This window comes from Papio anubis, chromosome 5 (assembly GCF_008728515.1).
Source record: "Papio anubis isolate 15944 chromosome 5, Panubis1.0, whole genome shotgun sequence".
NCBI classification, from domain to species: domain Eukaryota; kingdom Metazoa; phylum Chordata; class Mammalia; order Primates; family Cercopithecidae; genus Papio; species Papio anubis.
Window position 1 is genome coordinate 76,473,082 of NC_044980.1, and position 16,382 is coordinate 76,489,463.

Here is a 16,382-nt window from a genome sequence, read left to right on the forward strand (position 1 = left end):
AACAAAATAATCGAAACATTTAGAGTTCAATAGACTTCGATGAATAGCTTCAGTCTGCTCTGAGTTTTCACCCTCTGTTAGGATTGGTTCACAATGAGTTCTCTAGTTTGTGGAGAGAATCACACTTATTAGCTGTTAGATTTTGTCCAGGGTTTTTTGAACCATTTTATTATTTTGGCAGCTGATTTGCTTGAGTTCAATTGGGGGAAAAAGAAAGAAAAACAATAGCTGAAAAGTGACTGATTCCTGCTTAATTGAAATAGTTGCCCTTTTTGGCATGTTATTACAGACCTGGAGAACTAGTTAATTAATTGGACTCTAAAAATAAAGCAATTTTATCATATATTATCCAGCATTAAGCAGTTATATACTAGATATAAAATCATTATCTCTTAATAAAATGCAAGAAAAATGTACATCTGAGATGGCTTTCCTCTACATCAACTATTTGCTTTTTTTTGTTGTTTGTTTTGAGACGGAGTCTTGCCTGATCCTCCAGGCTGGAGTGCAATGGTACGATCTTGGCTCACTGCAACCCCCGCCATCCAGGTTCAAGTGATTCTCCTGCCTCAGCCTCCTGAGTAGCTGGGATTACAGGCGCCCGCCACCATGCCCAGCTAATTTTTTGTATTTTTAGTAGAGATGGGGTTTCACTATGTTGGCCAGACTAGTCTCAAACTCCTGACCTCGTGATCCACCCGCTTCGGCCTCCCAAAATGCTGGGATTACAGGCATGAGAAGTACTGGGATTACAGGCATGAGACACTGCACCCAGCAACTCTTTGATTTTTATGTCACGATTTCCTCTGCCATCAGAAGAGAGTGAAAATGCAAAGTAATTTTAGGGTTCTCTTACAGGTATAGTAGTGATCTAATTCTTGTCCCTGGGAGGCAACAAGAGTTTGAGGTATGTAGCTGAACTTGAGTCCCTGAGGCACAGACAAACATGCAAGGGAATGACCAGCATTTATTTTTACCTAAGGGGTTAAAATGAATCTCCCTAACCCATGCTGGCTTCTGGGAATAATTCTTAGTTTACACATTCAGCCCTAGAAGAGGGTTGATCCAGGATAGATCACTTAGGATGTTTGCTCATAATTCCAAGTGAAGAACAAAGAAATCCAGATGGGAGGTATTGAGTTTTCCCCTGCTAATTCCAAGAATCTGTATTCCTATATGTTTGAGATACCATATTGTGCGAGAAGATCTGTTACATTCTTATAACCCATAATTGATTCCCTGAGAAGGGATTCCTTCTTAACATTTAACTTTAGTGAAAAGAAAAGTACATTATTGAAGCTAAAGTTGAATATTTTTTTTTATACTCTCTCCCTGTAAGTAATGTTAAATAAGGCTGTAAAGAATTCAGAAGGACACAAAGAAAGTTGTTAAGAAAACTGGAGTTTTCTTTGCTAAGTCAGTTTGGCAATAACATGAAGCAAAATCAAAGCATCCTAGCCAAGATAAATCTGCACAATGGAATGATCAGATATGAGGTAATAGTGTGACATGCCTGTGGGTATCAGACATTCTTGTAAAAACCACAGAGCTAAAATTTAGTCCTGCACCATTAAAACACAGCTCTGCCAAGCAACAACAGGAACACTCGTTTTAAGTCATTGCTGCAAGCCAAATGTAATTCTCACCCAAAACAATTAAATCTTTTACCAGAGGCCTGAATCTGGGCAATTTGAGCCCTGAGAATCACTTTAGTGGCATGGAATCCGAATCTCATTTCAGTGTGAAAATGAGATGGTTATTGTTCAGATCAGGAGGAAGTGTCAGCTGCAAAATACAGGGCAGTCAGGTGACTTTAGTAACTTGAAGTGATATTTGTTAAGACTAGATTTAAAAATGATTAGCTAAGAAATTTGTATTTTTTGTGAGAAATGCACATATCATTTTATAAAGTTCATTTTTAGCAATTAGAAAAATAATGCTCACTCTAGAGAACTTGGAAAATATAAAGAGTAAGAATATATAGAATAAAATATTATCTCAGTCTCATATCACTCAAACATAAACTCTGGAAGATTTTGCCGCATTTGCTTTTGGTCTTTTATATGCACACACACATGCAAACACAAACATGCACACATACATCCACCCATACACACAGCTGTATCTGAGAGCATGAGTAAACTTTGGATCATTATAATATAATAATTTAACACTTCTTTTTACTCTCCCCCATTTCTTCATTTATTCTTCAAAGAAAATGTTAAATGGTGATACAATATTCTATTTGTCTGGCTATATCAATTTATCGAACATATGTTTACTCTATAAATTGTTTTCCCTTTACTGCTAATAAACATAGTATTTCATATAAAATGTCATTCACATCTCTGATTATTTTTTAGTACAGAATTTTAGAAGTGGAATTTTGGAGTCCAAAAGCAAGAACTTTTTGAGGCTCCTGATATGCATTGCCAACTGTTTTCCAGAAAGGTTATTTACTTCCACTGGCTATGTCTGTAATTGCCTGTCTCACCTATTTGCTAGCAGCAAGTAGGATGTTTGATTAGGGATTGGTGTGGATTGGGAAGAATGAAACACCCTCTGTGGTTCATTATTTCTAAGTATCAAAACTATTTATTAAACAACTGGCCGGGCGCAGTGGCTCAAGCCTGTAATCCCAGCACTTTGGGAGGCCGAGACGGGCGGATCACAAGGTCAGGAGATCGAGACCATCCTGGCTAACACGGTGAAACCCCATCTTTACTAAAAAACACAAAAAAACCAGCCGGGCTAGGTGGCGGGCGCCTGTAGTCCCAGTTACTCGGGAGGCTGAGGCAGGAGAATGATGTAAACCCAGGAGCCAGAGCTTGCAGTGAGCTGAGATCCGGCCACTGCACTCCAGCCTGGGCAACAGAGCGAGACTCTGTCTCAAATAAATAAATAAATAAATAAATAAATAAATAAACAACATAAGTATGTGCCAAACATAGTTTCTGGCACTGAGGAGACAGTAATGAGCCAATGAAACCAAAGCCCTGTCCTCAATGAGTTTACATTCTACTAGGGAGAAAAAAATGCAATCAGTGAGTAAATTATATAGGATGTTAGAATATGATAAATGTTATGAAGAAAAAGAAAGTAAGAAAGGGAGATGGGACAGTGTAGGTTGGGACAAAGAATGAGGGAATAATGGACAGTGTACACATAGTATTAGGATGTTGGAAAATTTTCCACCTTTGAGGACATTACTGGTTTCCTGTAAGAGACTAGTTGGAAAGTAAGCTAGAAAATATTGAGCTCCTAAATCCAAATTTAATATTCGGCGAACTCTGGAATCGTTGACCATAGAGAGTACTAAATATAGATTTTGTTAGTTTTAGTGGATTCCTATTCTTTGGTTTTAAATTTTTATCCTACTTTAACTCATTCATTACAAACAACTTAGTTCTGTATCAGCAACAGGCAGAACATGACATATCTCTGCTTTGTTGATTATCTACTAAAGGAGAGTATCAAAAATGTAAAAAGGAGGCTTGGTGAGTGGAGGCTGAGAGATGATGAGGGAAATGAGCAACGAAAAGGAAAATACGGAAAGAATTAGAAACCCAGTTCAGAGCCAAGGTGAGTTCCTGGTTGCAGGGAGACCTACCAGTCAAGGAGTACCTCAGTGAGTATGGTCCCCTGAGCATCTTTTCCGGGCCATTTGGAGAGTAACACAGTGGGACCATTTAGGCTGTAAGTTGGATTTAAATTTGCCTCACTTCTGGATTAGGTTTTCCCCCGAGAAATAAAACCACCCTTCATGCTGTATTTTGGCAAAAAAAAAAAAAAAAAAAAAAAACTTCCTTAAGGGTCTCTTGGTTTTTTGCAAGTTTATCACTCTTCAAAGACTCTTTTTTTTACATAGCAGTGATCTCTTGTCTCATGTCTTAATTCTGGCAGGGTTGAGGAGGACACAATCTAAAAAGACAAAAAGCTAGAAGACTGAAAGAAAAGCAGGTTTTCAAACTTTAGGTCTTTTCACAAATTATTTTATCTAAGATCTAAGGTTTTTTGTTTTGTTTTTTTTTTTTTTTTTACCATATTTAAAAGTTTTGAAAACCACTTGTTCTGAGAAGAAAGATTACAGACATCCTCTAGTATATTAATTATACTGTTTTGGTTTTTAAACTAGAGTTTATTGGTATACAAATCTCAGTTTCATAGGTAGGAGGAAAAGATTTAAAACACAAAAGAAACATTTGGTATTGAAAACACTGCAGATAACTAAGTATAGTACTCTGGTAAATACAGTAAAATGGATCAGACATATTATATATTTTAAAAGACATAAAAATAGTGATGGTGCTGTTGGGAGGAAGTAGGTAGTAAGAGTGATTGGACCCTCCTTTTTTTTCATTTTTGCATTCACTGATGCTCTGAATTGAGAACAGTTGCCTTAAATCTTATATACACTTTAATCTCTGACTTTCTCTTTGCCAAATAAAGTCACTTAACTTATTGTCCCAAACCATAAACTTACTTTAAACTTAATTCAAGGAAAGACTAACAGATCTGTAGGCCCAGAAAAGACAGTCATATTAGCCATTGTCACATAAATTTAAATCTGCATTTCTAGCGTGTTTTGGAAGTTTGTCACCACTAATGTTGTCATGCTAGACATGATAAAGCATGAGAGTAGGCAAAGCATGGTGAGAAAGTGATGCTCAAATTGACCCAGAAAGGCACTGAACAAACAAACTTGTCTCATACCACATTCTAGTTAAGAGGACCCAGGACTAGGAAACTGGTCTCTTATTTATAGGGCAATATTATTTTCGTCTTCTCAAAGTTTGTTATTTTTGAATAGGCACAGCGACTATGTTTTTTACATAATTATTATTGCCAGGGAGGCAATCTTTTAAGTGACAAAGAAATGAACCTAAACCAGAGAGTCCTGGGTGCGTAACATCTCTAAGGTCCAAATAATTCCCTATTGTGCTGGATTGTGGTAAGAGATAATGCATATTAAGTACCTAGAAAAGGGCTTCATCTATTGTAGATGCTAAATGAATGACACATATGATGGAAGGCAAAAGATATTTCCAATTGTATATTATTGCTCAGAGTAGGATATATATATACACACACACACACACACGTATATATAAAGGTAACCAGCAGAGAAATGTCAAACCCATAAAATCCTTTTCAATGATCTCAACATACATTTCACAAAAAAAAATCTATAGTAAGATCTACTTTTGAAGGCGTATCTTTTTATATCAATATGCATAAATGTCATAAATGTTTCTACTAAAAACATTTCATATTAAATCATAAAGGACAACTCAACTGTACGGTACAGATAAGAATCACATCTAAAACAAACTAGCTCTGAAAAGCTGTATATAAAATGATTAGCATAGGTATGTCAGATAGATACAAAAAATAAGTATTGCAACTATCTCAACTTTTTTAACCAAATAGATGAATTTGGGTGAAAAGCAATTACAATAAATGAGACAAAGGTACTTTATAGTAGTAAAGATAAGAAAAGACAGGCTGAAAATTCAATTGAACTATCATCACAATTATATAAATTTATATGTGCACATAAGAGGTAGAAGAAAACAAGATTAAAATGATGAGATTTTTTTTTCTCTAGTTCTACTTCCATTAATTTTATTGAATTAATAATATGATGAAATTTCCTAAATTGAGGGTTGATTATATACTTAGAAATCTAGAATAACTAGACCAAAATTTCTTAATGATATCTCATTGCCAAATTGTAGACATTTGTTGAATTAAAGACTTTGAGACACATATATTTTCTACTCACAGTTTAACAGTCTTTTTCTTTACCACCAAAATAATTTCAGCTATATGAAACAACAGAAATTGTTGAGTCTATTGCAATTAGATTGTGATATAATACCGTCGTTGCTCTTATGTTACTATTTGACTAGCAAGTAGTTACCTTCTCCCTCCATTTTGACAGCAATACGAGAATTGGAGGCCCAACCAGCCAGACAGCTTCTTTTCTGCTGGAGAAGACTGTGTTGTAATCATTTGGCATGAGAATGGCCAGTGGAATGATGTTCCCTGCAATTACCATCTCACCTATACGTGCAAGAAAGGAACAGGTAATGATTACTCCGTTAATAATGTGTACTTAATCTTCATTTCAGTTATAAAGATAATTCAGGAATTTGTGATTCAAATTCATTGTTTGAGACCTAAACTGGGTATGTCCATGTATGTCATCTCTCGTTGCTCTGGAATAGTTCACTCTTCCAAAACGATTGAAAAGTTTGTTTTCAGCAATGTTCTCACCTTAGATTTCAGGTCCTTAAAGATAACAACGTGGCATTAATGTAGGAATGCTGCCTGGTAATATCTTTAAGAAGAACAACTGCCAGCCCAAAGGACAATAGACCTTTTTATTTTTATTTATTTATTATTATTATTATTATTATTATTATTTGAGATGGAGTCTCTCTCTGTCATCAGGCTGGAGATCTTGGCTGGGTGGTGGGATCCTGGCTCACTGCAACCTCTGCCTCCCGGTTCAAGCAATTCTCCTGCCTCCGCCTCCCAAGTAGCTGGGACTATAGGCGTGCACCACCACACCCAGCTAATTTTTGTATTTTTAGTAGAGATAGGGTTTCACCGTGTTAGCCAGGATGGTCTCAATCTCTTGACCTTGTAATCTGCCAGCCTCGGCCTCCCAAAGTGCTGGGATTACAGGTGTGAGCCACCGCTCCTGACAGAATTCTTTTTTTTATTTTGATGAGTAGAACATTACAAAATAAAATGCTTGTCTATATTTTTAAAATCTAGATGTCTAGCTTTTTTAAGAAATAAGAAGACCTGGTACCATGTGGCCCATATTCAAGTTTGTCAGTGGTTTCAAGTACTAGAGCTGAGAACCACTGCCCTCCCTTGGTTGGGGCTGCAATCTCCATTTATTGCAGTCCTCATTGAGTCCTTCCTTTGTTTTATGTGAGTCTGTGCCCCAATCCTGAAAGACACAATCCCAAATGCCATAATCCTAAATGCTGAAATCCCAAAGGATTAAAAGCCTGAAAATAGAGTTCTGGAAAAAAACAAATTTTAAAGACATTTATTTTAAAGAGAAAAAAATTTTAAGACATTTATTTACATTTTAAAATGATGATTTATTAGAGAAACATATAAAAACATGACAGCGTGCTTCATAAGCCACTTTAGACAATAAAATAAATAGACCATAAAAACATACATATATTTTCAAGCATAAGCACTCAGGTATACTAATGGCAGTTGGGGAAAACCCAAAATGTATGAACGCACATCACTCTGGTTGTAATTATGTGCACCAGCTTTATAACGGTGGTCATGTGAAATACTATGATGAACAACATAAATCTTTTCACAAGATTGATAAAAAACTGAGATGGGTTACCACCGCACGTTCAGTCGCTCAAAGAGCCAAGATCTTGAGAAATCTTATCTTTCATAAATGGAGATGTACAAAAGAACATCTCTTCATTTATTGAGGAAGTTTCAACCTTTTTATGTTGAGAACCAAGGAAGGAAGCTGAAGCCAGTAGTGTAACTCTCAGTCTGAGACCGAAAGCCTCAAGACCTGCGGGGCCTCTGGTGTGTAAGTCCTGGAATCCAAAGGCCAGTGAGCCTGGAATTCTGATGTCCGTGGTGGCAGAAGTCTGTCCCAGCTCTCAGAGAAAGACCAGCTCACCTTCTGTATCTGTTCTCTCTGGGCCCTTGGTTGATTGGATGATGCCCATCAACAATGAGGGCAGATCTTCCCCACCTCATCCACTCACACTGACACATTAATCTTCTCTGGAAATACCCTGAGACATGCCCCAAATAATGCTCTCTTAGGTTTCTAGATATTCCTTAATCCACTCATGTTGACACCTAAAATTAAGTCCACAAGTCTACCCCTTGCAGCTTGGCACCCACATGCATCTTGTTAAACCATTATTTAAATTTCCAAATAAAGACAATGACAAGGTAATATAATGATTCCTCCTGACCTGATATAACTATCCTGCATACAACCAAAAATGCACTAATCCCTTCCCTAGAATTTGGCTTTCAGGATTTCAACATATTTCAGAATTATGATTTTGGGGACTTTAGATGTTAGGGATTTTAACCTCTACGGATTTTGGTCTTTAGGAATTTCAAAATTTGGGATTATGACTTTTGAGATTGTATCTTTTGGGATTATAATTGGCACTGTTTTTTGCCAATTATAGGCATTTGAGTTTTTTAATCATTCCCTTAGAAAGCATTTGAGTTTTTTAATCATTCTCTTAGAAGTTTATTTTATGCTTGTAAACTATGGAACACAAATGCCATCCTTATATCTGTAGTTGAATATTTATAAGATAAAACAAGAACATGTGTAATGTAAATTTTATGAGAATTGTTTAGTTAACATTAAACAGAAAGTATTTTAAAAGCTAATTTTTTAAAAGGTGTGTTTATCATTGGCCAATTTCTAAAGCACGCTGTACAGACTTTTTCCCTAAACAAATAGAAATTCTGTAAAATATTTTAACCTATTTGCAATTAATAATGGTGTTATCACATGAATATTTAGTCCCTAGACCCAGACTTTTCAAATAAGAGTACAAAGTACAAATATAAAATATAAACCTATTTGATTCATTTGTCTTTGGATACAAAAATAATAAAGCTAAAAATCACAATCTATAAACATTTTAGTAAAGATTTAAACCCCAATAATGAGAAATTCTATTAGAAGAAAGAGAACACTAACATACACAAAGCCTGAGTCTCATGAAAGTCAGCTGTTAGCAATGAGTACGTTACTCTGCTATTTTCTCGCCCAAGGTAGAACGTATTCTCAATACCTTTTCTACATGAGAAGCTTTCCTGACCATATCCCTTACTTCAGCACCTTTGCGATGGGATTCGTAAAAATAGCAAATCAAGTATTTTCTGTTTTTCTTTTTCCAGCATAGAAAACTTTACTAAATTGTTCGTCTCTGTCCAAATGTCATGTTTGCCGTTTGTCTCCAAATGGTCCCTGGAGTCATACTTTTCATTTTATGATTTATACATTCTTACATTTCCTATTTTATTTTTTCCTATAGCAGGGTTTCTCAACAGCAGAGCTATTGACATTTTTGGTCAGATAATTCTTTATTTTAAGAGGCTATCCTGTGCATTAAAGCATGTTTAGCATAATCCCTGCCCTTTATATACTACATGTCAGTAGCACTTTTACATCCCCTCTGCCTTGTAAAAGGCAAACATGTTTCTAGACATTGCCATATGTCTCCAGAAGAGGTAAACTGCCCCACGTTGAGAACCACTACCCTATACCAAAAAAGATTCACAAAAACACCATGATTGTTTACATTTCCCAATGGAGAACAAATTTTATAAAATACTGATTCTACCTCATTAAAGAAGAAGAAGAAAAAAAAAAACCCTATTTTTGTATTTTATCTCCCCTACTCACTGATTTTTATATTTGTGCAGTCAATTCTTTGCTAATCAGTACTTTGGGGAAGTTTGGAAATGTTTATAGGCTTTTTAAAAAGATACCCTTTTCTGTTTTTAGATATTTTAAACCTACAGACCTACGTAGTTCTCCTTTTAATTAACTATTAAATACTTGCAAAGAATTATAATATATATACAAAAGGCATATTTTTTAAAAGAACACCTCAATGCATACTCTCCATACATCTGTGGAATATCCCTTGGGTTCCTCTCAGTCCCATCCATTTACTTCTCAACTCCCACTGAGATAATGACTTAATTCCCTTGCTTTTCCCTTTTCTATTATGATATACACTTGTTTCACTAAACAATAAATTATTTAGTTTTTTACATTTTTGAACTTTAAATAAGTGGAATCATACTATATATATTCTGTGCTTTGCTCTTTTTTTGTTCAGCATTATGTTTGTGAGATTTATTCATGTTGATGCATGTAGTGGCATGTTCTTTGTTTTCATTTCTGTATTGTATTGCTTGTATGACTATACAACATTTTACTTATCAATTCTCCTGTCAGTGGACACTTGAGTTATATTCACTATTTTTGCTTTTATAAATAATGTTTGTATGAGCATTCTTGAACTTGTTCTTGGTCAACTTTTGTGAGTTTCTGTAAGATATATTTCCAGGAGTGAAGTTGCTGAGTCATAGGATATGTGTACCATAAAATCTACTTTAAAAAGCCAAATTTTTTTCCAAAGTGGTGGTACCAATTTTCACTCCCACCAACAGTCTGTGATAGATCCTGTTGCTCTACATCTTCTCCAGCATTTGGCACTATTGGACTTTGAAATTTTTGCCAATCTGGTGGGTATAAAATGTAATCTCTTGTGACTTAATTCACATTTTTTGATACGTCTCGCTGAATATCTTTTCATGTATTTATCAATCACCTGAAGATCTACTTTTGTAAAGTTTCTGTTCATATCTTTTGGTTATTTTTGAAAATTGTTTACTTATAATCTTATATATACTAATTTGTAGGAGTTCTTTTTATATTCTGGTTACTAATCCCTTGACAATTTTATATGTTGCAAATATGTTCTCCCAGTTTGTCACTTGAGTTCACCCTTACCTTATATTTTCTGATGAACAGAATTCTTAATTTTATTGATTTTTTTTCTTTATGATCTAATCTTTTTTGTATTTTAAGAAATCTTTACCTACTGATAACCTACAGGTCACATTGGCAGGCTTCCAAATTAATCCACCTGGGGGAGGTCTTATGATTCATGGTTTACATCCTGTCCCTGAGTAAACAGTTTTATCGTGAGTTCCTCAAATCTTATCATGAATTCCTTAAACTGTTGACATACTGATTAATATGTAGCCTACTGACACTGGAAAAACACTGATTTGTTTGTGAATCATGAGGTTTTACTGATTGTTTTGCACATAGAGCATTTTAGCTTGTATTTTGTAATCTGTAGCCAATGATTATAACCTCTGTATTGTACCCTCCAATGAAAATCATAACTCGGGTCTGAGGAGTTGGCCTCCCTTCTGAACTTCCCCATAAAAGCCTTCCAACCTGTAGCAGATTCTGGAATATGCCCAACTTTGTGTTGTGTCTTCCCAGGTAGATCCTCGCATTTGGCTTCTAATAAACCTTTATCAAATTATTTCTGCCTCAACAGCCTTAATTTTGGTTGACACTATCCTGAAGTCATAAAGATATTCTATAGTTTCTAAATGTTTTATAGTTTTGCCTTTTGTGTTTATATATTTCAACCATCTAGAATTTATTTTTAATGTATTCTCTGAAGTACAGAACCAAGTTTATTTTTTTCCGTATGAATACACAAGTGTTCAAATGAAAAGACTACACTTTCCCTCTGCTCTGCCATGTTGCCTCTTTCAAATATCAAGCATATATGTATAAATCTGTTTCTGGTCTATTTTCCTGTCCTTGCCAATACCACACTCACTGAATTATTTTAGCTTTTTAATAAGTCTTCATATTTAGGTTTAGAAGAAATCTATACAATTATTTCCTCAAAAGTATAAAAATGACTTCAAATTTGTTAGCACCAAATCAAGTATACTGAATTATTGAATTGATCATTTTTAACCTTCTCTATCACTTTGGTCTTATTCCATCTGATACTTGCTATTAGCTGGACCCTAGTATAGGCTTTTCATATTACAATAAAAGAAGTGTGCACCATGGAATACGATGCAGCCATAAAAAGGAATGAGATCATGTCCCTTTCAGGAACATGGATGGAGCTGGAGGTCATCATCCTTAGCAAGCTAACACAAGAACAGAAAACCAAATGCTGCATGTTTTCACTTACACGTGAGACCTAAACAATGAGAACATAGGGACACAAAGAAGGGAAGGACAGACACTGGGGCCTACTTGAGGGTGGAGGGTGTGAGAAGGGAGAAGATTAGAAAAATAACTATTGGTTATTAGGCTTAGTACCCAGGTGACAAAATAATCTGTAAAACAAACTCCTGTGACATGAGTTTAGCAATATAACAAGCCTGTGCATTTACCCCTGAACTTAAAAGTTAAAAAAAAAAAATTGTGCAGGTATCCAGATTGAGGTCAAGCAGAGGTAAATTAGAAGAAGCAAACATTTAAATTAAACCAAAATTTGTCATTGCAAAAGAATATGGTTGTAAACAGTCTTCTGAATATGCAAATATATTTAATAACTGTAAACTTTTAATATTAGAATGTTGGCATTCAAATGTTTGGTACCAAGGTTTCTGATAATCATTTTCCCACTGAATATTTACAATATTTCATGAGAGAATGTGGCATGTTTTTGTGGGCCTGTGGTGTCAGAATTCTTAAACAATAGAAATTTCCACTTAGGGAAAATTATATTTAAGTTACATTCATATTAAAGAGATAGAGGAAAATACAATAATTTAATCAAAGTTGACTTTTTAAAAGTATATCATTTAAAATAAGTGTGCTAATGTTGAATAAAACTATGTTAACACAAATTCAATTAAATCAATTTTCCAAGTTTTTGAATTTTAAAATGAAGATATCTTTTACTTCTACTTCTTTTTTTACTTATATTATTGCTGTTTGTTGATATTTATAATTTTTCATTGTAAATTTAAAATGATCGTTAAGAATTCCAAGCTTTACCCTCATTTACCTGTCTCAAGGGTTTAAATTTATATTCATTAAGGTATTTATGACATTCAGGCATGAATATTACGATCTCTTTTTCTTGTACCAATACAGAAGACAAAATAGAGCAAATAAACGTAAATGGAACTAAAAGATATTTGTATTTAGGAGTCTTTGTCCATATTTAAAAACTATAATGTTATTGTAGATTGTAAGGTTTTTGTTTGTTTGTTTTGTTTTGTTTTGTTTTGTTTTTTGAGATGGAGTCTCGCTCTGTCTCCAGGCTGGAGTGCAGTGGCACAATCTTGGCTCAATGCAACCTCTGGCTCCTGGGTTCAAGTGATTCTCCTGCCTCAGCCTCCCAAGTAGTTGGGACTACAGGTGCCCACCACCACTCCCGGCTAATTTTTTGTAATTTTAGTAGAGATGGGGTTTCACCATGTTGGCCAGGATGGTCTTAATCTCTTGACCTTGTGATCCACCCCCCTTGGCTTCCCAAAGTGCTGGGATTACAGGTGTGAGCCACCATGACCGGCCTGTAGATTGTAAGTTTCTATAAGGAGGTAATAGTAATAGTTAAATTCATTATTGTCCCAATGAAGGTAATTAACAAATAAAAACTTACAGATGGTGATGAAGACAATATGCTTTTTAATTTGGAATTTTCGTCAGAAAAGTGGCCCTTCCAGAGGGGTAGACGAATGTATGACCATTTAGCCCTATGGTTGTTTAATAAAACAAATTTCAAGATGGCATAATCTGAGATTTAAAGTAGGCCCAGAGCCTCAACATTAAATTTTTTTCTTGAAAAATTTCATATTCTTAATTCTGAAAGATTGCTTTTGATGAAGTTGCTTACTTTGGTACCATAAAGAAAGAGAGAAAAATAAGAGACTCATATTAGCTGAAATACTTAGATTATTTGGAAGTAACCCAATTTGCTTTCCTTTAGTTGCTTGCGGCCAGCCCCCTGTTGTAGAAAATGCCAAGACCTTTGGAAAGATGAAACCTCGTTATGAAATCAACTCCCTGATTAGATACCACTGCAAAGATGGTTTCATTCAACGTCACCTTCCAACCATCCGGTGCCTAGGAAATGGAAGATGGGCTATACCTAAAATTACCTGCATGAACCGTAAGTGGTCCTTTAGAAAGAATGGACTACCGTGCTATAACAACTACTAGACACCTTCATTTTACGGCTGTGGTATCGGCAGTTTAGGGTATGGAGCAAGTAATATTGTTGTGTTTTCTTTTTTTCTTTCTTTCCTTCCATGTAGCATCTGCATACCAAAGGACTTATTCTATGAAATACTTTAAAAATTCCTCATCAGCAAAGGACAATTCAATAAATACATCCAAACATGATCATCGTTGGAGCCGGAGGTGGCAGGAGACGAGGCGCTGATCCCTAAAATGGCGAACATGTGTTTTCATCATTTCAGCCAAAGTCCTAACTTCCTGTGCCTTTCCTATCACCTCGAGAAGTAATTACCAGTTGGTTTGGATTTTTGGACCACGTTCAGTCATTTTGGGTTGCCGTGCTCCCAAAACATTTTAAATGAAAGTATTGGCATTCAAAAAGACAGCAGACAAAATGAAAGAAAATGAGAGCAGAAAGTAAGCATTTCCAGCCTATCTAATTTCTTTAGTTTTCTATTTGCCTCCAGTGCAGTCCATTTCTTAATGTAAACCAGCCTACTGTACTATTTAAAATGTTCAATTTCAGCACCGATGGCCATGTAAATAAGATGATTTAATGTTGATTTTAATCCTGTATATAAAATAAAAAGTCACAATGAGTTTGGGCATATTTAATAATGATTATGGAGCCTTAGCGGTCTTTAATCATTGGTTCGGCTGCTTTTATGTAGTTTAGGCTGGAAATGGTTTCACTTGCTCTTTGACTGTCGGCAAGACTGAAGATGGCTTTTCCTGGACAGCTAGAAAACACAAAATCTTGTAGGTCATTGCACCATCTCAGCCATAGGTGCAGTTTGCTTCTACATGATGCTAAAGGCTGCAAATGGGATCCTGATGGAACTAGGGACTCCAATGTGGAACTCTTCTTTGCTGCATTCCTTTTTCTTCACTTACAAGAAAGGCCTGAATGGAGGACTTTTCTGTAACCAGGAGCATTTTTTAGGGGTCAAAGTGCTAATAATTAACTCAACCAGGTCTACTTTTTAATGGCTTTCATAACACTAACTCGTAAGGTTACCGATCAACGCATTTCATATGGATATAGACCTAGGGCTCTGGAGGGTGGGGGATTGTTAAAACAACACACATGCAAAAAAAAAAAAAAAAAAAAAAAAGAAATTTTGTATATATAACCATTTTAATCTTTTATAAAGTTTTGAATGTTCATGTATGAATGCTGCAGCTGTGAAGCATACATAAATAAATGAAGTAAGCCATACTGATTTAATTTATTGGATGTTATTTTCCCTAAGACCTGAAAATGAACATAGTATGCTAGTTATTTTTCAGTGTTAGCCTTTTACTTTCCTCACACAATTTGGAATCATATAATATAGGTACTTTGTCCCTGATTAAATAATGTGATGGATAGAATGCATCAAGTGTTTATTATGAAAAGAGTGGAAAAGTATATAGCTTTTAGCAAATGGTGTTTGCCCATTCTAAGAAAGGAGCGAATACATAGAAATAGTGTGGGCATTTCTTCCTGTTAGGTGGAGTGTATGTGTTGACATTTCTCCCCATCTCTTCCCATTCTGTTTTCTCCCCATTATTTGAATAAAGTGACTGCTGAAGATGACTTTGAATCCTTATCCACTTAATTTAATGTTTAAAGAAAAACCTGTAATGGAAATTAAGACTCTTTCCCTAATTTCAGTTTAGAGCAACTTGAAGAAGAGTAGACAAAAAATAAAATGCACATAGAAAAAGAGAAAAAGGGCACCCAGAGATTGGCCCAATATTGATTCTTTTTTATAAAACCTCTTTGGCTTAGAAGGAATGACTCTAGCTACAATAATACACAGTATGTTTAAGCAGGTTCCCTTGGTTGTTGCATTAAATGTAATCCACCTTTAGGTATTTTAGAGCACAGAACAACACTGTGTTGATCTATTAGGTTTCTATTTTTCTTTTCTCATTACAATGCACATAATACTTTCCTGTATTTATATCATAACGTGTATAGTGTAAAATGTGAATGACTTTTTTTTTGTGAATGAAAATCTAAAATCTTTGTAACTTTTTATATCTGCTTTTGTTTCACCAAAGAAACCTAAAATCCTTCTTTTACTACACTGTGACTGGTCTGGTTATTTACAACTTTAAATCCTAATGTGCACCAACATTTTTACATTCTGGTTCCATCATGGAGAGCAAGCTTCTAGCCTGGATGAAATGATTCTGTGGCAAGCAAAGAAATGATTATATATATACCCGCAAAAGTTGCGATAATAATTCTGATAATGTTTTTATCTGAATACTATGTATTAATTTCAAATATGAAAAATATGCAATGGAAAAAGTGATAGCTCAGATCACAGAAATCTTCCTAGGAACCAAGGCAAGTGTTTCACATGTAATATATCACAACAAGCTTATGAAACAGGGGTCATCATTACTGATTGATGAGGGATCGGGCATAGAGGGCTCATTATTTGTCCAAAGTCATGCAGTTAGTGTGTAGCAGAAGCAGGAAATCCCTACAGCCTACACAGAATTTCCAAGAAAAATATAAAATATTATATCCCTGATTGTTACACATTTAAGAGGTTAATTTACTGGTGAGGAAATCATATGGAAATAATTATCA

The 16,382-nt window shown here is 35.1% G+C and overlaps 1 protein-coding gene across 6 annotated transcripts in view; it reads left to right on the forward strand.

Annotated features, from left to right (window-relative positions):
* VCAN (versican) overlaps positions 1 to 15,867 on the forward strand; it is a 111,253-nt gene extending 95,386 nt beyond the window's left edge. For 5 of the 6 annotated variants that reach the window (XM_021939521.2, XM_021939527.2, XM_021939526.2 and 2 more), the window contains 3 exons: positions 5,945 to 6,089; positions 13,542 to 13,724; positions 13,870 to 15,867. In XM_021939521.2, coding sequence (XP_021795213.2) covers positions 5,945 to 6,089; positions 13,542 to 13,724; positions 13,870 to 13,997 — 456 coding nt within the window. In that variant the 3' untranslated portion in view covers positions 13,998 to 15,867. Of the gene's footprint in view, positions 1 to 2,363; positions 2,452 to 5,944; positions 6,090 to 13,541; positions 13,725 to 13,869 lie in introns of those variants that run through there. The other variant, XM_021939524.2, reaches the window with a different exon arrangement.
* The last annotated feature ends 515 nt before the right edge of the window (positions 15,868 to 16,382 follow it).